The sequence below is a fragment of the Rousettus aegyptiacus genome, unplaced genomic scaffold (assembly GCF_014176215.1).
Source record: "Rousettus aegyptiacus isolate mRouAeg1 unplaced genomic scaffold, mRouAeg1.p scaffold_m13_p_6, whole genome shotgun sequence".
Taxonomy (NCBI): domain Eukaryota; kingdom Metazoa; phylum Chordata; class Mammalia; order Chiroptera; family Pteropodidae; genus Rousettus; species Rousettus aegyptiacus.
In genome coordinates this window covers 93,400,685-93,426,709 of record NW_023416309.1, presented here as the reverse complement: position 1 = coordinate 93,426,709, position 26,025 = coordinate 93,400,685, and the positions used below count along the sequence as shown (strand labels likewise).

At 42.4% G+C, this 26,025-nt stretch overlaps 1 protein-coding gene across 4 annotated transcripts in view; it reads right to left on the bottom strand.

The window, feature by feature from the left end:
• CA10 (carbonic anhydrase 10) overlaps positions 1-25,763 on the bottom strand; it is a 431,002-nt gene extending 405,239 nt beyond the window's left edge. Inside the window, exons 1-2 of one of the 4 annotated variants that reach the window (XM_036222010.1) lie at positions 25,667-25,763; positions 23,469-24,098 (exon numbers count right to left, since the gene is read on the bottom strand). In XM_036222010.1, coding sequence (XP_036077903.1) covers positions 23,469-23,529 — 61 coding nt within the window. In that variant the 5' untranslated portion in view covers positions 23,530-24,098; positions 25,667-25,763. Of the gene's footprint in view, positions 1-23,468; positions 24,461-25,004; positions 25,356-25,666 lie in introns of those variants that run through there. The other 3 variants (XM_036222009.1, XM_036222011.1, XM_036222008.1) reach the window with 3 other exon arrangements.
• Positions 25,764-26,025: the final 262 nt, after the last annotated feature.

Genomic DNA, 26,025 nt, shown 5'->3' with positions numbered 1-26,025 from the left:
GTATCTGATATCCAGGCTTCTGACTTGCATACGGGGTACAGCAATGGGAAATGAAAGCACAGTGGATTTAAGAATTCAGCATCTTTTACTGGGGCTCTGGCAACCTGAGTCCAGTGGGTTCCAGTCAGCTTAGACTATGGATGGTAGAATCAAATTTAGGGAGGGCACTGGGCCCTAAGGCTAGAGATCCGAGGTCCCTGTGTAATACCTGCAGAAATGAAGGCACTGGGCCCCAATTCAGGACCACGCCATAGACAGGGGATTTGGTCCAAGATGCAGGTGAACTTTCACGGCTCAGCTGAGGCATGGGGCCAGAGCAAGACAGCAGCGTGGGTACCTGGGAGCAGAGCCCAATACACGAGGTGGGGCAGACTAAGTCAGCATTCCCTCCGCTCAGGCATAGCCCTGAGAACCACTGGCATGCTAAGCATGCAGGTAAGGATTATGTGACATCGAAGGTTAAAAGAAAAAAAGCTGAGTGTCAGGCTGGATCTGATTCATGTCGCTTGGGGCTGCCTCACTGCCCTGTCCAGGCTCACCCTGTTGGTGAGCAAGCAATCTGGTGCTGTGCCCTTTGCCGAAGGCAGGCACTCGGCAGGTAGCTGACCCCAGGGAGTGGACACCAAGCTGTCAGCTGGAACAGCCCGTGGTGCACATCTCCACACAAGCCTCCCGGCCTCCAGGACCCCAGCAGTAGGGCACACGTCCTCTGGGCAGGGAGCTTCAATTCACACGGCATGAGGGCCATAACATAGTGGGAGACCCACAGAACGCTTTTAAATATCTATTTTTTAAAGTGGTTAGCAAAGCTGGGGAGAAATAATCAGAGATCCGCAATGAAAAGTTTCATCTAGAGAGTCAGCACAGGAGTGAAAGAAAGCAGAAGAGAAGACAGTGGAAGAAGAGGTCTCAGGATTTTGGAAAAGAAACACAAACGGTGGACACAGTGGAAAATAATGGTCACATCTCAGAAATGGTTCAGGCTGACATCTGCAGAACACTGTTTTCCATTCTCCAATTACTGGCTGCTTTTTTAGGCACATGTTATTAACTCTGCTAGAAAAGCCCTATTCCTTGACATAACTGACAAATTTCTACTTGTTCATAACTCAAGTTCAAAGTCCACCACCTTTAGACAAAGCCACACCCTCTTCTGGTCTCTGTTTTCACACAATCCAACACCTGTAATATGTATATTTCAAGTATAACACAACGAATTACAAACTTAGTGCATTGCGATCACCATGATCTCCTTGAGGACATTCATCTTTATGTCCCCAGACCCTCAAGACTTAGTATAGTTCCTGGCGCATAATAGGAGCTCGATTTATGATCACTGAATAAATAAAAGAATGAATAAAGGAAAAAGGGAAGGAAGGAAGGAAATATAGAAGCAAGAAAAAGGGAAAGAAAGGAAGGAAGCGAGAGATGGGAGAAGGGAAGAAGGGAAGATCCTCTGTGGCTGGAGCACAGAGAGGAGGCGGGAGGTGAGTCTTTAAAAGCATCTCAGCCTGTCCATGAGAGTCACATGGGCCAAGCCAGGTATTCATCTCACTGGCAAAGTAGCATAATCAAAGGTTATAAAGCAGAATGGTGTTTCAAAAAGTTACCTCCAATGCCCTTTTCGCCCTGCACGTTATTAATCTCATTTATTTGCTCCCTGCTTCAAACTAATGTCCTTGCACGCAGAGATGTGGTGTGTATAGCCTCATCTGAAACCAGCAGACCTCAACTTCTCCAAGAAATATTCCTAAAATGACCTCCTACAGACTATCTCAGCACTTAATTCTTAACTTATATCATTTTAACCCTGCATCTATTTGTTTATCCCTTGGGGTGATGATTTTCCCTACGAGTTACGAGTACATTCTTTAGAGCCAGACATACTTGGGTTCGAAACATAGCTCAGCCATTTGCTAGCTTTCCAACTCCAGCTAAATTACTTGACATCTGAGCCTCAGCTGTTCAACTATATCGAGTGATGAATGATACCTATCAACATGTTTTTTGTAAGAATTGAAAGCTAGTTAGGGTTTAGATGAATGTGAAGCAATTAATAGTAATACTGATGCTGCCAGTACTAGTTAGATATAGTAATAATAGGTTTGTTTGGTCTTATGCCCTGGTAGACTCTCGGGTAGAGGAGACTGCTCTAGGCTTCTTTCATTAGTATTTCCTTTTCTCCCCCTCCCCAACTCCACCTCTCCCTCTACCTTCCAAGGTATCTTGCAATCTCCATGACTCAACGTAGAATGCATGCTATGCATTATGGTTCCACTTTTCCACTGTGACCTCGATCCATGAATGCCACTGCCATCCACCCAGTTCATGAGCCAAAAACTTGGTTCTCCTTCTGATCCAGCATTCTTCCTCATTTCCACCACACGCAATGCACTAAACTCCACTGATCCATATCCTAGAAGCTCCCGAGTCCCTCCATTGCTCTCCATATCCACCACAGTCTTCATCAGGTTACCTACAAATCTAACTCAATCTACCACCAGAATCTCCTGACTGCCCCCTCTCAAGGTTACCTGACTCACTCGCTCCACTTCACTCCCAGTCAATTCTCCACTCTGCAGCCAAAGAGGTCTTCTTAAAACTCAAACTCAAATGTGATCATGTAAACATCCTCCCACCCCCGCTGCCCCTCACCCCACCTCCACTTAAGACCCTTGCATGGCTTCTCATTGCTCTTAGGATAAACACACAACTTGTTTACATGGTTGTTCTCTAATCACACTTATTATCTACATTTTCTGTGGATGTTTGATGAGCCACTGGTTTATTTCTGGACGCCCTCTTTGCATAGGTGGTTGTCTTTTTCTCTAACGAGCTCTCCAAAGAATTAAACCTTGCACAATATTGCTTCAAAAACAGAGTTATAAGCCCTGAACTCTGGACTAGGAAGGTCTCTTTTTGATTCAAGATACCGTATATAACTGATAGAAAACACTGTGTGAACACAAGTCTCAGAGAAAAGGACCAAGCTGGTATAGCACAAGAGAAGAGTGATGGATGGAGAAGTTGGGAGCCTAAAAGCACTTCATTTCACTTTTCTAAATGTGCCCTGTCAAAGTGAAGGGAATAGACCTAGTAAAGCTAAGTTAGTGGATGCACAATGAAGTAGAATATTTATCTTCACGTTCTTGAGCTGCAGACAATTCAGCATTAGAAAACACCACCAAGTCTGTTTTCCAATATGCCTGGGGCCGTAGGAATGGAGAGGATCCTGATTTAATGAGAAAGTCATGCCATCTGTCAACAGAACTGTTGAATTGGTAACTCAGCAAATAGCAGCTCCCAGAACCCTGTGAGCAGAACACTTGGGTGCCATTTGGGTAAGACGTAGCTCTTGGCTCAGTGGTCAAGAGATCTTACACGCCCTACCTACTCAACCTGGGAGTGATAAGTGGTATCTACATGTCCTTGCTCACAGTCCAGCCCAGCCTCAACATTTTCTGTGGATGCTTGATGAGCCATTGCAAAGGGGAGGCATTTATCTTAGGAAAGGGTGCTGGAGAGCTGCACCCCAACTCTCACCCTTTCTGGAAAGATGCTGCAAGGGGTATTAATATAAGCAATACCAAAGCATTGACTGACGTTTGCTAACAGCTATGGGTGAATGAAAGGATGAGAAAAGAGAGAATATAATTTATATATGTCTTCCTTATGGATTATGATTTTAAAACTGAAATAATCTAGAATGTATTTTGTACCTAAGTTAGTGAAAGCAACATAGGGGTTGTTTCTCCCTCAGCTGTAAACTAATATAGTTTGTAACCAAATGGACCAGAAATTATATATCCAAATGATGGTTTCCCCCTTTAAAATCAGTCACCTTGGAAAGCTATATAATTCTCTGTTACATTCCCATAGCTAATTTTATCTACTAAATTTTGAGGTTCACTTGTCTGAATTTTTTTCTCTCATACATGTGAATCCCTAGCCCCTAACCCAGTGCTTGGCACACAAGAAGGCAGGTTAGAAAAACGTGTCTACCCAGAAGTCAGATGGCCTTTCAGGTCTCAGCTCTTGTTTACCTAGCAATATAAATTTGGCCACATTTCCTAAGCCTCAGTTTTCTTGTATATAAAATGAGGATAATAATTGTCGAGATCTTCATATGACAACTATGTGAAAATAAAGCATATAAAATACTTAACATTATCTCTAACACAGAGAAAGCACTCAAAAAGTGTTGGCTACAATAGACATTTACTCCTTTATATGTAAATTGCTGGGGTTCCTCTCCTGGAATCGTCTGGAGATTCTCACTCCAATTCTTCCAAACCACCCTAATGGGGCTTTTTGGTGGGATTGGATCTATAGAGACAACTGACAATCAGTTAAATCTAAACTGTCTCTGAATTTCTTGACTGTTAGCTCTAAGTCTTGCTCTCTCATTTTCCTTTGTAACCATAAGATCTTTCACAGTGCTTGGCACTTAACTCCAGCAAATATTTATTTAATGAGTGGAAGATTTGTTGAATAAATCATGGAATAAATAAAGTAGTTGAACAAGCTGAACAATCACAAGCAATTTACTCAGCTGGTTCACCCACCCTAGCTTCAGACTCTATCAGAATGTGCTCGAAGGGTGAAGAGATGAAACCCTCTGAATTGAATACGAAGAACAACAGTTCTAGCTTTTCTTTGATGCTGCTATGCTGGACATTTGTCATTGCTTTCTGGTCACATTCTGAATGTTTTTCTCACATGTATTAGTTTCCTATTGCCGCTGTAACAAATTATTACCCTACTGGCTTTAAACAACACAAATCTTATATCTTAATAGTTCCGAGGCTCAGTAGTCTGACATGAGTCTTAGGGGGCTAAGATCAAGGTGTCAGCAGTGCTGTGTTCCTTCTTGAGGTTCCAGAGGAGAATCTGTTTCCTTGCCTTTTCCAGACACTAGAGACCTTTGGCATTGCTTAGCTCACAGTCCCCATAACTCCATCTTTAGAGCACATCACTCCAACCTCAGCTTCTGTGGTCACATCTCCTTTTTCTGACTGATCATCCTGTATCCCTCTTCATAAGGACCCTGATAATGCCATTGGGCCTACTTGGATAACCCAGGACAATCTCCCCATCTCAAGATCCTTAACTTAATCACACCTGCAAAGTCCATTTACTCTGAAAGGTAATATATTCACAGGTCCCCAAGATTAGGATGTGGACAACTTGGGAGGTGGGGGGGGGGCATAATTCAGCCATTCCACTCTATTTGGAGTTATTATCTGCCTTTTGTGCTCAATTCCACCAGGTAGAATCCTGAACTTTACTTTTCTTTTCATAGGACTGAGTTTCGACAATCTCAGATGCCTGAGACTTCAGTTCTAAAGTGAACATAAGGAAGTAAGTCTGATGTGGAATCCACTTTCTGAAAAGGTTGCTAGCAGAATTGTCCAGCTTTCTGGACACCAGTGGCATCTAGTGACCAGTCCACATCAATGATGGGACCTGGCTCTCTGATCAGAAGCAGCAGGAGCAGGGGTCTTTTCTAAAACAATCTCAGAGCATATTCTTGTAAGCTTAGCCTCCAATTCTGATTCTGTGGCCCAACCATGGATTTGGTGAGCACACAACTGCTTTATGAGTTTCTTTTCTGTTTACAGTAGTCTTAAAAGGGTTCTGTTATGTACAACTAAAGACTCCAGTGGCCATAGCCTCCTGTCCTGGCTTGTAAGAAGAGCCTGCAGAGAGGCTGATGGAGTACTCCTAGAAAACTGGAACAACAAACAATATTTTTGGGTGCCTTTTAGGTGCCGAGTGCTTCGTAAAAAAAGCCCTGAAGAGCTGCAGTGCAATCAAACTAGGGGTTGGTAAACAACATCACCCTTTGTAATAGCAGGTGTGAGGAAGAGGCCGGAAAGAGAACGCCCTATGTGGCTCTCCTCTGCGACTTTGATTTTCTGTCTCTTCTCAGTCTAAACAGACCGACGCAGATATAATGTTGTTTGTGAAGGGATAGGAAGAGATACTCTGATTATTGATGCTGGTCAGCATGCGAGTACCCCTCAGGGTTTCTCAAAGCACTTTACCGCCATTAGTTGTTTATATTAAATTAAGTAGTCTTGGAATATCCATTAGTTCAAAAAGTAAAAGTATATTTGGCTTAAGACTGCTTTTTACTCACTGCCACTCTCACCTCTGCATTATCTACAGCTCTGGCTCTTAGTTCACCCCTTTGTAAGACAGGGTACACTGACTTTTTAAAATAATGTTTTTTCAGTTGTTCTATTCTGTGCCTTCTGCTTGCAGTTAGGAGTTCAAATCCTGACTCTGGCAGTTAGCTGGGTGGCTTAAACCAGTCATTTAACCTCTCTGAGATTCCTTCTTCCATAAAATGTTGATATTATACCTCCGAAGAGTCTTGCAGAGAAGACTGAATAATGTGTGATGTGGTGGCCAAGCTCAACCTCTGGATTCAGACATATTATCAGAGTTCAAATCTTAAGTGACATCTTCTCAGCTGCGCGGCCTTCAGCAAGCTAACCCGGGTGCCTCTGTCTCCTCTCAATAAAATGGAAGATGGATAAGAACTTCCTTCTAGGGTAAAATGAGTAAATGTGATAATAGATGGGAGAGTCCTCTGCACAGTGCGTGTTAGCTACTAAAACAGTTAAGTGGCTGTTTGGAGTGGGTGTTTAACATGAATTAGGAATTATCAAATGAAAGAATAAAATCATGTTTTACCCCCACCATCACCCTCCTTTAACATAGTCTCTAGTGAGCCAAAATGCTAGGAAACAAATATTAAAAGCTGCCGCTATTGACAGACATTAGACTCCTGGTTGCCTGATTTCAAAGAACAGAGAGCAAATGACTGTGAAGGGGCACAGGGGGATTGTGGGGATGATGGAACTGGTCTATACTGTGACTATAGAGGTGGCTACGTGGCTGTGTCCTTTTTCCAAACCCATCAAACAGTAGATTTTAAATGAGTACATTTTCTATATACTTCAATAAAGTTGATTTTAATTATTATATTTCATGTACTCTCGAGCAGGGGTTGGCAACGTTTATTCTGTGAAGGGCCAGCCATAAGACGACTCAACACCGCTCTTGTAATGTGAAGCAGCTACAGACAACAGACGGGACACAAATGAATGGGTGTGGCTGTTTTCCAAAACATTTCGCTGATGGACCAAAATTTGGTTCCATATAATTTTCATGTGTCATGAAACAGTCTTCTTCTTTTGATTTTTCCCCAAATATTTAAAAATGTAAAAATAATTCTTAGCTCCCCATCTTATAAAAATAGGCAGCAGGCAGGATTTGGTTGGTGGGCTACTGTTTGCCAAGGCCTGCTCTAGAGTTCAGAAGGGACTCGGTAGAGCAGCATTGTGAAATCTGCTTTCAGGGCTTCTCAGAGCAAATGCTGTGTCTAAGAAGGCTGGGAATTCAGCTCCTGTTTGTCTCATGCGGTCCTTGCCAGAACCCACACCCTCTGTGGCTAGGCTAAGCCACTGTCTCTTGACTGCAATTTCCCCATCTGTCCAGAGAGGACAGCGACCATCTCCCAGAGCTCTGTAAAGCTCTTGCAGCTTGTTACTTGGGAGGAAATGCTCCATCCCAGTGCAGAAACTGATCATGGCTTGGGTTATGTATCTGGCCTGTCTCAATCATCGGGGGAAAAGTTTGATTTTTCACGCTGTCATTCCTAAAATTGCTTGTCTTTTCAGGTGACGTTCTTATTTCTGAATGTAGCCTGACCTTCATATTCCCAAAAGAGGAAGTTATTTTTTCAAAGAGCTGGCAGCAGTACTCTCAGAAAGCTTGCTCCTTCTCTGCCAAGCTGCCATCCCCAGCACACACTATCCCTTAGGGGAGAGTGTCTCCCCTCCCCACCCCCCCAAAAAAATGTTGCCTGGGCAAGGCCAGAGCTATGCCAAGCTCCTCTGACAGCAAAGGGAACTTTATAAATCCAAATCAGCACAGGCTGAGATTTCCTTTATGGTTTCTGACTGTGGTAGGTGCTTAAGGAACCCCCTTGGGATGGTAAAAACTACCAAGAGAGCCACAAAAGTCAAGATAATTCTGGTGTTCCTAGAGCCTCAATATTTTTTTTTAAAAAAAATATTTCATCTAACATTTAACCAATCTTTCACTGAAGAAAATGGATTATCCAGGCACCTAGTTTATTATTCTCCTTGTTGGAAGCATCTGAATCAATCGTTTGCATTAGAGGTTGCAAAATTTTTCTATAAAGAGCCAGAGAGTAAATACTTTAGCATTTCAGGCCATATAGTTGCTGCTACAACTATTCAACTCTGTGGTGGAAAAGCAGCCATAGACATAAATGAATGAGCAGGGCTGTGTTCCGAGAAAATTTTCAGCAAGCCAAAATTGGCCCTCAGGCTGTTAATTGTGGAGCCATCTTGAGCTGTAGTATCTTTAAGAGGGACTAGGTGGATTGAGAAAGAGGCAATAACTTAAATTAACAAATGCTTCTTAAAATTGTCATTACAGATTAGGGAGTAAAACCCAATTGATCATCACATTGTGCTAGGAGTGGGAACAGGAGAGACCAGATGAATCTGCACGCAGTGAGTTTTCCATCTGATGGAGGCAGAAAGATGGATGATGAGCAGCACTGGGGACAGTGAGAGACAAGTGCGTGTAGGGAACCAAGAGACCCCTGCTCACTGGACTGATGTCAACAGCATTCGCAGAGAAGGAGCCTCCTGGCTGAACTTGGGAGATGGGTATGATTCAGGTATGTGTAAACCAGATGGAGAGACACAACGCAAAGAAAGACACAGGTAAGTATGTGCGGGGTGTGCTCACAGAATAGTGAGCAGGTAAATTGGAGCAAAGCTGCAAAGGTGTTTATGGAGTATCATAGACTTTTAAACATCAGTTTTGAAGGTGTGAACTCTTTTCGTAGTTAGAGGTTTTGAAAGTTTCTGAACTTCTAGTACCGTGCTCTCTACAAAGCAGGCAACTCAAAGAATCCTCTTCCCTTACAAAGGCAATGTGATGTGGCTGGCTGCATCCTACATGTTATGAATATGATGTTACTAACGGGTCGCATTTATTAAGGCGTTATTATCTGCCTGATAATAACACACTGAGTGCTTTACTTTCATATGTCATTTAACACATAAAAAAAATCTAAGGTGGTTATTTTTATCCTCATTTTACAGGTTAGAAAACTGAGATTCAAAAGTTAACTTACCCAAAGCCATCCAGCTTGGAAGAGGCAGAGTGTGAGTTCAAACCTAGATCTGTCTGTTTCAGCTTTTAATCACTCTCCTAAATGGCTTCTCAGTACATTTAAATATTATTTCTGTGTTTTAATAGTTAAATGAATCATTTTTTAAAAACCTCACTTCTAAATTGTCTCTTCCAATGTTTTTCCTATTCAAAAACCCCCAATAGTATAATTATATTTCTCATCTTTTATCTTTCTAATTATTTTTTTTTCAAGAGCAACAGATTCATAATTAAAGATTTAGAAATTTCAATTCTGTTCAAATTTTATCTAATTTGAACTCACTAAATTAGCATAAGGTTATGATTTTCATCAATGCCATATCTATCCATCTACATATATAATTATTTTCACATTGTTTTTGTCTACATTTTAGGTGGGTCTTTCTTGAATGCACACAAACCATCTATTTATCTCACATGACTTTCAACTCAAACAGGGTACTAGAATTCAATTTCAAATAAACAAAATGTTTATATATAAAAATCTAGAGGGAAACAAATTGTTAACAACACTTGCATTCAGATTATGCAATTACAGGTGATCTGTTTCCTTTTATCTCTAACTTAAAGTAAGGTTATATTCATGTTATAGTTTTTAAATGTAATCATGTAAAAATGTTTTCTTAAAAAAAATGACGAAACAACACATTGGGATCTAATTTAATAAGCAACTAATAAAAGAATTCCTTAATGTAAAAAGTGACTATGTTGCATGACGGTTCTGTGATTCCTGGTTACATGTACTTAGAGCTATTAGGTCTCATTAATTCACTGGGATCTAATATCAGGCTAGCTGGTGTGGGTCTATCTTCGGCTTCTCTAAATTCAATCAATTTAAGAGTAATAGGAGTAGGGGTTTAGTGGCTTAGTCACAACAGGCCATTAATCGCTGCATTCTCAGTTGTAATCCAGCCTCCACCAGCGTGACTGGGGGGTGGGGAGGAGTGGCGGGGGATTCCACAAAAACCCAAACGATCAGAAAAGCTCCAAAGCTGGCTCCCTAGAGACCAACACACGTAGGTCACAGTTTTCTTGTCTTTACTTAACATCAGTACAGCATTTGTCATCTGTCCTATTTCTTGTTGGTTTTCCTTTTATGCCTTTTGCTGAAATTCTCAGATCAGATATATTTGAAAAGGAACCATGTAGCAATCCCAGGAATAGCCTACTATTTAATTATCATTTAAAAAATTATTCTCTCAAGTGAATATGAAACATGAATCAAAACTATCATTTCATGTTGTAAATTTGTTGAAAAAACATGGTTAAGGTTATCATGTGGGTAAATCATGTGGGGAAGCTGGCAAGACAGAGTAGTGAACACAGAGTAACCAAATTCCAGTAAAAATGAGTAAGTGACAGTTCTAAAACATGTAAATATTATATCTTTTATGATAAATTCATTGAATCATAATCCTCATTCTTTATTCTCTGGCCAATAAGCCAACATTTACTAACATATCAAGCAGGAAAAACAATGAATCAGCATTTTGTTTGCCATCATTGTCAAGACCAGGCATTTACTGAGTTACATGAGGTCATATGCCTACATCAGAGGCCTTGATAAGTCCAAATCCTAGCTGTAAAATGAAAATATATGGCATAAAATTTTTTAATTATTAAATAAAAATGTAGGCCGGGGTCAGTAAATTGCCTCTGAAGATCACTTTATGAAAAAGAAATGATTTTCTTCTTTCTTATTACCTTTAAAATATTCCCCAGACATCTTATCGTCCCCTGGTGAATCAGATTCAACCAACCTCAACTGATTACGTGTTATGTGCAGGCATTGTGCTAAACACTTTCACATGAATTGGCTCATTTAAGCCCCATGTTTTACAAGATATTGCCACATTCCTTCTTAATTTTGCCCAACGTGTCTTTTGTTCTTTTAGCATCAGTCATAACGATACAAAACCCACCATTTATCAAGTACATTCTGTATGCCAAGCACTTTGCTGCATTTTTAAATCTGTCTCCCTTAACTCCAAAGATAGATGTTTTTACCTTAGTATAGAGAGAGCACTAAGGATTAGAAATTTTAAATAACTTCCCAAGGTTACACAAGTAACAGCAGAGTTGAGATTGAATTCTAAGACGCCAATACGCAGGCTCCAGGATTTTCAGTAAATGCTTTATGGAGCAGTCCATGGTGAGCCCTAGACTCTTTCCCAGAGTCTTACTAGAGAGCCATGAGGTTATCGTGCCACAAAGAGTTTGAGTTACTCTCTCATCATGCCTTGTTGTACACTTGCCGATTTCAAAAGCCGTTTGCCACTTTCCTGCTCACTCACAGTCTTACAAGTTCTTCCTATGACCTAATCGTGCTGTCTCAACATTTCAAAAACTGGAGAACTTTACCGTCAAGAGCAAACTTGGATAATTTTCTATAAAAGTCTCTTAACATCATAAAATTTCCAAGTTGAAAAGAGACCTAGAAATTACCTAGTCCAATATCTCTGTTTAAAAAGAGGAAACTGGGGCCCAGATCAGTCAAATGGCTTCCCGCCCACATCACAGAGCTAGTAGTGGCAAAGCCTACACTAACTTCAGTATGTTCTAACTTCTATCCCAATGATCATTTCTGCCGTCCACCTTATTTGCTCTTCCTTATAATTTGTAGAAATACGCGCTAGGAACAATACTTAAAAAGTCTCAAAATTCTGGACTTAGGACAGGTAATTCGCTTGCTCTTGGCCATGGTTTTCTGTCTCTGATCTGACTTCTTTACAAGCAAAATCACATCTTAAATACCAATTTGGTTTTTGTTAATAGTTTCTGAGGTGGACCACTGTTGAAAGGTCTTTGAAATTTTAATCATTATTCTATGTACTCGTTTACTTCCTCAAAGGATTCGGGTTTATTTCTGGAGGTTATACATTACTTCAGAATATAATATGGTAAAACTGTAAAGAACTTCATACCATTTTACCAGTAATCACAATACTGGGATTATTTTCAAAAACAGTAATTCAATAAAAATAAATACCTATAGTCATAAAAACACATGCCCCAAATTGTAAAAATTTGAAATACAGATGCTCAAAAATAGGAAAAAAGATAAATATGAATCATGCCATTTTAGGTGAATAAACTATGTGGAACTATTACAAAGAAAATCATGAATATTATTAAAATGGCAGATACTAATTATTCACCAAATCGTTTTCCCTCTGCTTCTGGGCATAAGGCTAGCCTACAATTCCCAAGTTCTTTTGCAATGAGATGTGGCCATATGACTGACCAGAAATGATGTACAGATGAAAATCTCTCCCATGATCCCTCCCCACATTCTTTCTTTTTTTTTTTTAATTTATTTGTTGATGCAGGTGCTCAGGATAACACTGAAAGCCATATCTTAAGACAAGTAGAGCCTCCATCAGCCTTGAAAAAGCCAACGTCACTACAAAAACAGGATTCCTTCCCTTTTATTCCTTCCCCCTAACCAAGCCTCTAAACACGTGCACGTGCACGCACGCGCACACACACACACACACACACTGGACAATTAATATGAGCAGAAAGTAAGCTTCTATTGTATTGTATCACTGAGATAGTGGGATTTATCTGTTGCAGAATTCAGGATTTCTTGAACGAACATAAGTAGGAAGGAATAGGCAGGAATTCTTAAGATACGATATAATGCTTTTTTTTTAAGGGCAAAAATTTAAGGTTGACAAAGTTACGATTGAAAATTTCGGTAAATAAAATTTAGTCTATGAGGAATCGGTTTTCCTCAATTTCCTTTGATACTGTTGTAGCATTTTTGCTATTAAAATTAACTCAAGGACTTCCATCCTCACTCATGCTCATGACACTAAAACATTTGCATATCTAGTCTCTGGTCTGCAAGAAGCTCTGATCAAGGAAGAGCATTTCACTTGAAGACAAGATTAGTCTAAACAGCAAATGCATAAACAAAACTCTCATTCATCAATTTGTTCGATGCACCTTACCTTCAGATGTAAGGCACATTACAAGCCTTTACTTGGCTCAGCCAACCTCTAATAGCAGCAGTTCCAAAAGCAGGAGCGGGGAGAAAAGGGCTGTAACAATTCATGCACCTAAAACTGCAGAGGGCTCTCTCATTTGGCCACTACAACACAACACTTCAAAGACCCAAACTAAAAGGCCACAAAGAACTTCACCGCAGTGAAAAAAAAGACATGATAGAACCTGTCACAGACATAAAAAAAAATAATGACTTCACTACTTTATATTTCATCTACAGGGATTTGAGCCACTGGGACTTTAGAGCTGATATCATTATGGTGTATTATAGGACTTAAAGACAGTGACATAGTTCTATTTATACATAGGCCATACAACAGAAATTTATTACTCATAGATGCCTCATTTTCTAGCCATCAGTGTAATCTCCATGAATCTAGTAAGAGGTTAATAATAGGGGCCTTTGTTCTATAACCTCCTCTCGTTTTTTTTTTTCTGTAATTAAATTAATAAGCAAACAACAAAGCATCCAACTGACCGTTTCCTCACAGCTGTTAAGATCAACTAGGATATTACAGGCAGAATGCACAGCCAAGAACTGCAAACTCACTATATTCTTTCAATTTCTAGGTGCCTGACTCTCCTCCCTGGTAAGAACTGGTAAGATGCGCCACAGCTCTGTTACAAAAGGGCTAGAGGGGGAAGCTGTATTCAGACACAAGACTGAAACACCTTAGGGACCGTTTCCTGCATTGCTCTGCACCACGATTAAAGAGGTAGGCTTTCCCCTCTAGCCCTCTGGTCTAGTTCTATACTTAACTAAGGGGCTGTGAGCTTTCTCTTGTGCTGGTTTTTCCCAAGCTGGAACCTAATTAGAAAACACCTCGTCCTAAGCCATCCCCTATTACAGGAACAGAGATGACAGCAGAGAGAAAGGAACAACAATGTCACTGATCTTTAATCATCGTAGTTAAAGTCTTTTATTACGGTATCATAGAACACAAAGGAGCTGAAATACATTTTAAAACAAATGTAAGTGCCCCCAAATAATACTGGTTTGTCAAATGCAGATATGAGTTGAGTGTGAGAAGGAAGTAGAAAACTATCAAATATGTTGCTCCTGGGGAAGGGTCCAGTTCTCTCTGACTCTGCATACTCAAAGACACCCATGCAGTAGAAGCAAGAGGCATCTAACAGAGATGTCTTCTTCACTTCTCCTCCCTCCTAGCCCCAAACCTTATCTCCCAGTCTCCTGCTGAGGAAGGAAAGGCATTCTAAATCACGCTTTGTTATTCATTTACATATAACTCGATTATTCATTATTGAGCATCTACTAAATGCCAGGTACTGTGTTGGCGATGGCAAAAGAAAGCAATATCTGCGTATCATTAAATGCATATTCTATGAGGGCAAAGATCATTGTTGTTTTGCTCATCACATTTTACTTTCTGCCTGGCTCAGGGCCTAGCTCATAGGAGGCATGCATTAGCATGTGCGGGATTAATGAGCCAACACATTAAACCCCTTGGGAGTGGGAAAAGACCCTTTCGTAGCTATATGTCTTTATCAGTTCATTTCAAGAATCCTATGAGGTATTTATTTGTCTCTAACCTCACAAAGAAGGAATGGTCTATGCTCATTCAGTATGTGCTGCCATCACAATTGTTTTCCTTGAGAGTGAAAGGTAACTGTGTGTGTGGCAGAAGAGGGGGCAGCAAAAGGGAAATACGTTGACTCATATCCTTCGGTAATGAGTTTACTCCAACTCTAGTGTTGCTGCCAAATGTGTTGTGAAGCCAGCAGGACTTGGCTCTGGAAAAACTCACCTGAAAGTCACAAAATTTGTTTCCTACTCCGGCTCCCTCAGCCATTGGGCATGAAGTATTGGATGAAGTTAAAGATTAATTCTGTATTCACTGTGACAAAGGTCCCACCTCACCCAGATCAGGAAGGAATGGCATTTTCAGGCTGTCTCCTTCACAACCACTGATAATCTCTCCACCTCCATCCTGATAGCAGTTTAATGCAAACACAATCAAACCCAAACACTGGCTACTCCATTACCAGTCCAATCTTGCTAATAAGGAGCAATTATGGGTTTATTAGAAAGGCAATCCCAGATCATTTCTTACCATCTACAGTTTCCCACCCCAACACCTGCATGCTGGGAATCCTTCAAAATTTCGTTTAAGGTTACATGAAATGAAAACAGCAAGAAGTTATATGAAAGAGAACAAGATGATAATTGTCACACTGCAATATCCAGGGTCAACAATAGAGTCCTGGCTCTTTTTCCTAGGGCATAAATACATAGAGACAAACCAAGTAAGAAGATAAATTCTGTAATCTCTATCTGGGTTATCTCAAAAGCTTCTGGGAAGCCACCTGGAACTAGAAATGATACTGGAAAATAACTAGTGATCTGGGCCAAATGGAGCACAGCTGGGCCAGAGCTTTGACCCTGACTATTCTGTTCCTAATGAAGAGAAAGGTATAAATTAAATGTACCCTCATGGGTCTTAAAAGGATGGCTTCCCTGCACAGAGAGGCACAGGGTGGTTTTTACTATTATATAGGTATTATATATTATATATGTGTTACTGTTATTGGAATCACATCTTCTAAATGCTCTTCTATCTCAGAGCATCCATCACAGTCCCCTCATCCATCACAGTCCCCTCTAGTTGTTGCCATAGTGACCTCTTGACAGTTCCCTGAATTCATCATTTCCTATCTGATCTCCCTGTCTTTGCAAATGCTGTTTCCTATGATCATCCTTCCCTGATCACACTCCTCCTGGTCGGTTGGCCAAAATCTTCCAAGCCAAATCTTTAGCATCCTTCGAGACTCATCCCAAATCCTTCTAACACTATTTACTCTCCTTCTTCTACTCCTCCCACCTCCAGAAGGAATCAGACTTCCTTCTTCTGTTCTACTCAAACACTGTCTATATCTCTTTTCATTATAATACTAATCACATTCTGCTGTAACTACTAAGATTTTCTAAATCAGTCTCTTAGTAGATTATGAATTCCTGGAGGTTAAGGTCAGTATCTTACTCATTCCTATTGGATCTCCAGGGCCTCCTGTATAGGGTATCATCCATAAATATTGAATGGTTAAGTGGGAAAAGGAAGCCATATCATTTTAGGTCTCAACACTCACTCTCTAATAACTAGACCATTGAGAGGTAAAACAGATACATAATTTAAGGGACCATGAGAATGCGCTCCCATGTGAATGAACATGCAGCCTATTGGAAATAAGAGTTGTATAGAATATGAGGTAAAACTGCTATAAAATGCTTTTCAGTGTTTCGAGTGTCTGTTTCACGTCACATAGTGCATCTACTGCGTGGCATATAATCTTCACAACACAAATGAATGCATGGATGATTCATTTCTCTTAGGTTTCACTGAATGCCAAAGATGATATTATTATTAAATTATTATTATTGTTGTTGTTGTTGTTGTTATTATTATTATTATTATTACCCAAGTACAAAATTGGAGACATTTGTATTTGTTTAACATGAAAATACCAAATCTCAAAGACTGGGGTAAATCAGGTCCTTAAGAGGTAGGATAATAGTCTTTTTTTTTTTTTTTTTTAAGTCTTTTACTCAGAATGTCCACTAATGGCCTACTTAATCTATTAGGCCAGTCTTTTTTTAAAAAATGGATTTTGTGAGCAAGAACACAAGAAGTTGGGTTTCTAAATTATTGCTTATTGCAATCAAAGCACAGAATTATCTTATTAAATTGCACACGAACATGATTATGTTAGTTTCCTCGTCTCTACATTAGCTCCTCATAACTAAAAGTAATGGTCTGAACTTAGCTTGCAAGTTTGTTCATATCAGCCCCAGTTATTTTCTAGCCCTATATACAGTCACTTAACTCAACCCATCTACTTCATGTATTTTTTCACTTCTTGGCTGTGAACATACTATTCTTGCCTCATGGTATGTCCTTTTTTTCTTCTTCTGTTCTCATGAAATCTCTTATATCTTTCCAGGTCTATTTGAAAGCTTTTCTTCCTCTCTAAGCCTTTCCCATTTCCCACTTGCATTCACCAATGACAGAGTTAACTGCTCCCCTCTTATACTCCCATAGTATCTTATACACACCTCAACTCACAACATGTACCATCTTACAAATACCAAGAACCAGGTGTTCATTTTTATGATTCTTATCTCTGGCACATAGTTAGCTGATAACACTATTTTGTTGAACAAATAAGAAATGACTGAATAATTAAACGGAATTTACAGGAACAGTTGCAAAGTGTCAATAACAGCATCGTTATTGATAATGTTGGTGATGATAATTTTATGGGAGCAGCCCCAATTCACTGAGTGACTGCCATGTGCCAGGCACTCTGGCAGGATCTCATGTACATTCTCTCCAATCTTCATTTTTTCAAACCTTACAGAGCCTCAGAGAACTTAAGGAACTTCTCCAAGACCACACAGAGAGTGAATCTGGAAGGTTAAGATGCACATGTAGGCCTATCTTGGTTCCAAAGCCCATGATAACTCTCATATAATATGTGCAATTTGGATGGGGGTTACTATACCCCAGACACCATGCTAGGCATTTTACAAACAGTGTTTTGTTCCTTACAATTACCCTGTAGGATCAACAACTTTGGGAATAGCATCTCTACTCTATAGAAAAGAAAGCTGAAGTCACCTGAAAACTCAACTGTCTATAACCCAAATAGGCTACAAACCATGCAAAGTACAGTAGTTAGAGACGTGCCACACAAATTTAAAATCCAGAGATGTTAGAATCTCAAACACATTTTAACCAAGTTCAGTCCATTGAATCAATGCAAAGATACCTAATAAGAAAAAATAAAAATCACCAAAAAATTAAATATATTAGGACACTCCATATTCTCTCAATTCCATGATCCCCTAAGTGGGCCCATCCCAACTTTCCAGTATCTCCTAAAGTGAACCTTTTATTCCATCTGAGACAGTCCTCACTCAGTCCTCTCCTTTTGTTGATGTGGTCCCCTCCATCTCTTCTACCCCAACCTCCAATACTTATCAAATATTGTCCTTTTCCCTCATATCTAGACTTCTCTCTTCTATAGCATTTGTGTCCTTTATTAAATAATTAGGTATTATTCTTATTGTTTTATCTCACAATAGTTTATGCATCACAACTTTACTTTTATAACTGCATCTTAACAATTAAGCATTACTCATATTATTTTATGTTACTCTACATTGTGTATGTATCCCAACTTTGATTTTATAACTATATCTTAAGCATGGATCACTCCATAATATGATAAACAGTTCCTTGAAATAGGCAAAGACGATTTAATTTTCATATTACAGATGAGGAAACTGAGAGACTGTGAGGCTAAGAGAATTGCCCAAAGTTATCCAGGTAATTAAGGAAGAGTTAGATGGCAGGTTGGGTCTTCTAACATCCATACTGTTTCCACAATGGCTTGCTATCATACACTTTTAATGGCGCCTGAATCTCTCGTTGACCTAAACTCTAGGCCCAAATATGTAATGCTTATTTGAGGTGAAAAGTTGAGATTTTAGACTGCCTAAGATAGCAATCCATCCCTGTCTCCCCAGGGATTTTCTATTACTCAGGAAAACTCTTATCTCACTGCCCGGAGAGTCTCATATATGATGATGGCATCTGTCAGTGACTGGGCTATATGACATCGTATAAGGAAACTGGATTTCGAGAAACCATATTGCTAATAAGATCATAAGATAAGTGTCCTTTGTTTGGGTGTGGCTGTTATTTATATAATGAAATGTTCTATTTCAAACCATATTGATAGCATCAGTAGTTTGCCATTGGGAAAGCACTTTAAAGTTAGGTTCTATACCAAGTCCTAATTTACAGAGGAACTTCTGTTGCTCTCCTGGGTCATAAGTACTACATTGTTCCCAGGTGATTCATTAAACCTTCCAAGCCTCACCTCAATAGTGGGCTCACAGGAATAAAGTGGGTGACACTCATGACTATGCACCAATGCTTAATGCTGCCTGCCAGTCTCGTTTATATGAAAAACAAAATTAAGAGACATTTCAAAGTTGTTACACCAAGGTCTCCTTGAAAGTAGGATTCACGCTCAATGCCGTGAAATGTTCTTGCGAATTTTGTTTTTGCTTTTAAACAAGGGAAGGAAGGTAAAGGCTCTATTCATCATGGCCCCATAAACTCGTGCAATGACAGATTCATCAGAAAGAATTACATTACTGCAAGCTCACTATGTTTCAAAACTGTGCTAAGAGAAAATCACTGAATATATTATCTCATTTAATCCATATAACAAATGCGTGGGGTATGTACTTATTATTCCCTTTTTACCTTTAAAGAAGCTGAAGTTAAACTGTTTTATTTTTCAGATAAGGAAAATAATGTATGAAATATTCCCCGCTTGTAGGGACTGCTTATCATAAGATGTTGGGGACAAACTTGGGTAATAGTCTCATCTGATTGATTGACAGAGTCATGTACAACTCAAATACCAACTTATTTCTAGCCCTAGACCACAATCACACTAAATCTCCACTTCCAAACTCTCTAAGATTTACACCCATTTAACACAATTTATTCTTTCAACTGGAACATCAAAATAAAAAATACTGAATAAAAATATTTAAGAGAAATCTTGAAGCAAAAGATAAATGATACACTCAGTTTTGACTTGGACTTTGCTATGAATCCTCCAGGCTGAACTTCTGTGGGCTCTGGCTGCCTTATATATAAAATTAACCTACAAATTCTAAGAATTGATGTGTTAAAATATGTGCAATGTTATGTAATATATGTGAAAGCACCACATAATTTTAATTGTTATTGCTGTTACTATTATGAATAAACTGGCAAAGAAGTGAAGTTACATATAGGCAAGTAGGATGCATTGTGTAAATTAGACCAGACAGCTGGTTTTGGACCAGGAAATTCTCTCGTGGTGCTGCTGGGCATTCACTCTCACTGATCTGAGCTGCTTTGTAAAAATGCAATGGTGTTCTTGCTAGCACAGGGAAATAGCATCCTGGTTTTTCTCTCTCATCTCTTCACAGATCTTGGCTGCCTTATATTTTCAGTGAAATGAGATCTGCATCTACCGTCGAGCCCCACGAACTCCCAGATCATGGCATTCCCTCTTCAGCCTAGCTGTGTTGTCCTTAAGTAGCTAAAATTGATATGATCTCTCAAATAAAAGGCATACATACTACTTCCCCAGCAGCTAGCTAAACCTGGCCAAGCAGATCCCCAATCCCATTTGTGGCAAGTGATTACTTCATTCTACACACTACACTAGGCATTTTACAAAGAGTATTTTGTTCCTTACAATTACCCTGCAGGATCAACAACCTTGGGGTGTATCACAGCTTCATCATAACCAAATGATTAGTGCAGAGCCATCAAACATACCAAGTCCAGGTCTCTGTATTTTAAGGAATACACCTACACAGGCCCAGGGAGAAAACTCCTTGCATATATTTTTAATTTGGGGGATGGGCTGGGGTGAGGGTGGGCAAAACACTAAGCTACAAAGCATCAGAGTATTCCTGAAAGCAAATGTGACGAACTGAAATTTAGGCAAAATACCTTCTCCAGGCCAGATCTACTACCAAAATTTTCATTCTGCAAAATATTTACACTGCAGACTTTTGCTGGTCTTTTCTACTTTGATATTCCTCAGTAATGAAACGAACCCTACCAATGCATCAAACATTGATGCCTGGTAACTCAGTAGGAGTTAGTACCCATTTCCTGGGTGGGGCAATTTATCCAAAGATGGTAGAGAGGTGTTTGTGTTTAATTTCTTTTTAAATTTAAGATTGAGTTGGTTCTATGATCAGAGGTTATGTTCCTTTTAGTAAAGCTCAGTCATGGGTAAATTAAAACTGCAAATCATGGAAACAGAAATGAAAGACCTACTAAACTCTCCTTGAAACACAATAATTCTATCTTAGTGCACTGCATTCCTGTACCTCTTAAGGCTGCCAGATTGGGGAGGTGGGGAAGTTTCCCAAACTGTGAGTCATAATTATATTACTAATCAGAATTGTGGCATACATAGACATCACTGAATGAGTAGCTCTGCTTATGGAGGGCCGAGGTCAGCTTGGCCCTGAAGAAAGAATGGCCTTTTAAAGTTAAGTTAATGGATGTATAAATTTAAAGTACATAATGGTGCATCTCCGCCTAAATGTCTTCATAAAGTGCAAATTAATGCAGATCCTAACTAGGCATTTGGAACGCTAACCCAGTTGTCTGTGTTCAGCTAATAGCTAGCAATTTCACTAACACGTTTATCCTCTCATTACATAGCAATGATGATTATTTAGTAAATACATGCGAAAGGCCACGTACTCCATAGCACCCCTCCTGGGTTGGAAATAAGCCCCTCTAATGCTTCTATTTATATAATTTAGTTGCTGATACACCAAACCAAGTATAGCTGTGACAGGTAAACCACTAATGCCTCTTTTGGAGACTAAAAACAGACCCGTTCTTAGCTGGGTCCCCTGTGGTGACTGACCAAATGCAGGGTAGGGGCTGGAAATAGAGGATGTTGGGGGAAGGGGGGATCGAGAGCCTCAATTACGGTAACCCTTTGTAAATCTTAAAAGAATTCAGATGGTTTTTCTCATCTGAAAATTATTTATGATGCTGGAGGGAGATAAGGAACAGCTGCTTTATAACTAGTGAAATATTATGGAACAAGAGAGAGTTTGAAATGGACATGCAGAAAAGAGAAAGATATAAAATGTGGCCTTGTAAGATGCCACCCAGTCCATTCCTGGACATATGTCTGATATAAACCTTTATAAGTCACTTGGGAATTTTTCCTTCAGATATAGGATAGAGTAAGAGATCCCACCAGGGGATTTTAGGGCACTTTTTATTATCTGCCAGGTGCATAACATATCTCTAAGGTATTACAGAGGCAATTTTCTTAGGAGGGTGGCCAAGCCCCAAACAGAATGATTTTGAACCAAAGATTTTCTATTCCTGCCTTATGAGAACATTGAAATCAAATAGTGGTATTTGGAACTGGGCAGACAAGGGTTTTCAATATCCAGAACCAGGTCTAGCTTAGAGAGTGGGGACTGGCTAGGTTGCAAGAAGATGAAGGTAATGTCCCTGCACCCCACTGCTGCTCAAATGTGTCTGCTCATGGGGGCAGGCTCCTGCTCTCCTCTTCTGGTGACTTCATGGGAAGTTGGCTGAGTCCCCAATTCTGCAGAGGGAATGCAGGCAGAGGGGAGCACTACAAATGGGCCTTACCCAGGGTATCTAAATGACAAAGGTGAAGGGAAATGGGGGTGCAGGGGCACTGTCAATGGGAGGAGGCACTGAATCGAACTGTGGAATACTATTGATCCTAGGGCTTTTTCTCAGAGTTCCCCTACACACCCCCAACTCCCTGCATCCACAAAGACACTGCTTGGAAATCAGAATCCCTCCCAAGACACAGACACACAGGTGTAAGCAGGCACAAGTCCTACCTCATTCACCTCAATCGAATTCCCATTAGCTGCTAAAACCACAGACTGGCACAAGTAGCCTGAGGTCAGTGAGCCTGAGCCAGCACACCCTTGCCACTGGGAATTAGGAAAAAATATGATCTAACATGATATTTATGATGATGTGTTGTTTCAGATGGGTTTTGCTTTTATTTGGGGTGGAGGGGAGTGACCTAGCATGTTTCAGACCGTGACCACCAGTCCTGATGAGTTTGGGGAAGGCATGGAGAACCTCCATATCCCTCTGGGCCCTGCTGGTACTCTCCAGTCCCGCATCCTCCCGCAGTCTCTTGAAAGTGCCTAGATAACAGAGCAGAGCTCTGCGTCCATTTTGCCAGCAGGAATCACCGAGTTTGGGAACTTTGAAAGCCAGGGGTTGGGGGTGGGGTTTGCCAAGGCTCAGATTTCGGCGCCAGAGTTCTCAGCCAGAAAGCAGTAGAAAATCAACACCCGTCTTCCTCTTTTTTTTTTTTTTCTTCTCATTCCCCACCCCTTACACACTCCAGGACTTCCTACAGATACTACCCCCGACACACACACACACACACACACACACACACACACACACGCCCATCCCTTCCTCGGGCTTAGGTTTTTAATTCTGAGGGCAGCAAACCGCAGAGCTGGAAGGGTCTCTTGCTATCAACCCCCTCCCCTCCCACCCCGCGAGGCCACTTGAGTGTCGTACACACAATAAAACCCCAAACATTCCAAACACTATAACGTAACACAAACCCGCCCGTGACTCCAGCGCGTCCCATACCTGATATGCAGACGATGAAATTGGCTTGAAGAAGAAAAAGCACCTCCCAGACTATTTCCATCCTCTGATTCTCATTCCAAGTGCATCACTCGACGGGAAAACAGGGGGGGAAGGGGGGAGCCCGACACGGCACACACACATACACACGAGCACACACTTCCAAGAGAGCGCACACTCGCACTCCCACCCGACAGCCGGCCAGGCACAGTCACCCCCAAGATCAATATCGCAGTTTGAATTGTTCCGGCAAATCTCCCCTCGGGCTCGACGGATGTGCGCCCCAGATGTGCTGACACATGTCCGATGCCTCGCTGCCCCGGAGGTGTCCCCGCTCGCCGGTCTCTGCTTCTCGCCGGAGCGGCGAAAACAGCACTAGCAGCGGCGGCGGCAGCCACCTGAAGCCACCAGCGCCGGACTCTTTCTGCGAAAACGAGACCCCGATCCGCCTGGCGCCCCAAGAAGACATAGACGATAGACCCCCGCCGGGCCGCGCGGCGCAGTCCGGGCCCCCGGCCGCTGGCAGCTCTCTGGCTGAGCCCAGGCAGTCCGCGACAAGTTGCCCTCGAAGTCCGCCCCCCTCACCGAGCCATGGTCAGAGGGTGGCTGCTCCGCTCCGGGGCCGTTCTCCTGCTTCCGGGGGGGCGGGGGGAGGAGCAGACGCAGCAGACAGGGAGACAGAGAAAGAGAGGCAGGGATTATTGCCCGAAACCGCCGGCCGCCGGGAGCCTCCGCCGACCCTCCCTGCGCCCAAGTCCGCGCGCTGCCCGCCGCCTCCGAGCCGGGCTCGGCGGCGCGTTCAGGACTCCGGGCGCGAACGGCGGGGAGCCGGGGGCCCGGGCGCGTCGGGGGCCGCGGGCTCTCCACGTCGCGCGCGCGCTTTCGGTTCCTCTGCTATTTTCCTGGGCTCCCCAGAACCCTTGCTACCATCGCCAGCGACTAGCGCCGCCGCCGCCGCCGCCGCCGCCGCGATTTTCCGCAATGCAACTGCAGGGGTCGTTATTTCCTCGCCTACGGATCCCGACGCTTCCTGATTCCGAGGGGAGGAGGGCGGGTGGGGGCGGGAGGAGGGGGGGAGGCTCGGCCAGGTGAGTGTCCTGGCCGCAGCTGTAGTCCCCACGGGAGCTCGGCCGCCAGCTCCCGGAGGCGGGGGCGGAAGGCCGGGGTGGGGAGGTGAGGCTCCTCGAGGCCATTGGGAGGACGGGAGCGTTGGGCGTCGGAGCTTCGGGCCACCGCGGCAGCCGCCTGGGCCCCAGTCCGGCTGCGACTCCGCACTCCGCCCCGCCCCGGCTGCCTCTGTCACCCTCGGGGATTTGGGGAGTTTCTCTTTTCCTCTAATAGAACTTCGCGCCAACCGTTTCGGCGCGGGAGCCCCAGGCAGGACTCATCCTAGGAGTGTTGAGCTGTGCTCTCCCTCTGCTGCGGAATATCGGAGATTTTTTTTTTTTTTTTTGCATAATTCATTCCCTGCCCTCTCCCTCTCGTCCCTCTCCTCCACCCTCCTCCCCCTTTCCGCTCCAATGCCAGAACACTACTTACCCCAGAGTTCTCTCTGCAGGTTCCTAGAGCAGGTGCAACTCTTGCCTGCAAGTCCCTCACCTCCCTCCACCCGAAAGGGGGAAAAAGCGTCTGTTCAACTCCCGGTGCGAGCGGCGGCCGCGGCCAATTGCGCCTCTGCCCAGCTCCGGGAGGATCCAAGACTATTGGAAACCCGTGGTTTAAAGGAATGGGCTTCCCTTCTTTTCTTTCCTTTAGTCTGTTTTGTTTTGTTTTTTTCTTTCTTTCTTTTCTTTTCTTTTCTTTCGGGAAGCTCAAGTGCTTTGGAGGCTTTTGCTGAGCTCCAGAATGCTCTCTGCCCGCGACACTCGGCTGCTTCTACAGAACGTTTCCCTACCAATTCCGCGCGCGCGCGCGCACACACGCCCAGCGCGCGGCTTCTCGGGCCCCAGGGGAAGGTGGGGGCGGCGGGAGCACCACCCACCGCCCAGGCTGGAGCGCCGAGTCCCGCGGGTCCGCTGGTCTAGAGGCCAGGGAAGCACTTTACCCTGGTCAGCCGGTTGCACTGTAGAACAGGGGAACTGGAAGGAAACCCTGCGCTCGGGACTCGGGAGAGGGCTGGGAGCGAAAGAAGAGGGGAAGTCGCCGCTGATACGTGTCGCTTCTATAGCTGCAGCGGCGGTTTGAGAAAGCCCCAGACCTACCTCTTGGAGTGCTGAAGCAGAGGAGGCAGGAAGAGGGAATCCCTGGGAAGATCTCGGATTCTTCGGCGCGCTTGTTCGGATTGCAAACTGTGACGTTTGGAGATTTTGCACAAGCGCGGATGGACACACAACAAATGCAAACACACACGTAACCTGCAGGGGATTTTTTTTGCACATTTTTATTTTTGATGTTTAGAACCCATTGCAGTGTGAGTCTCGGTCTAATAATTGCAAAAAAAAAAAAAAAAAAAAAAAGGTAGACGCGTAGAGAGGGAGGAGAAGGTGCCGTTATTCCGCACAGTCAATTGAGCAAGTCCTCCACGCTGTGTGGCATCTGAGGGTGGTGTTGGAGCCAAAAG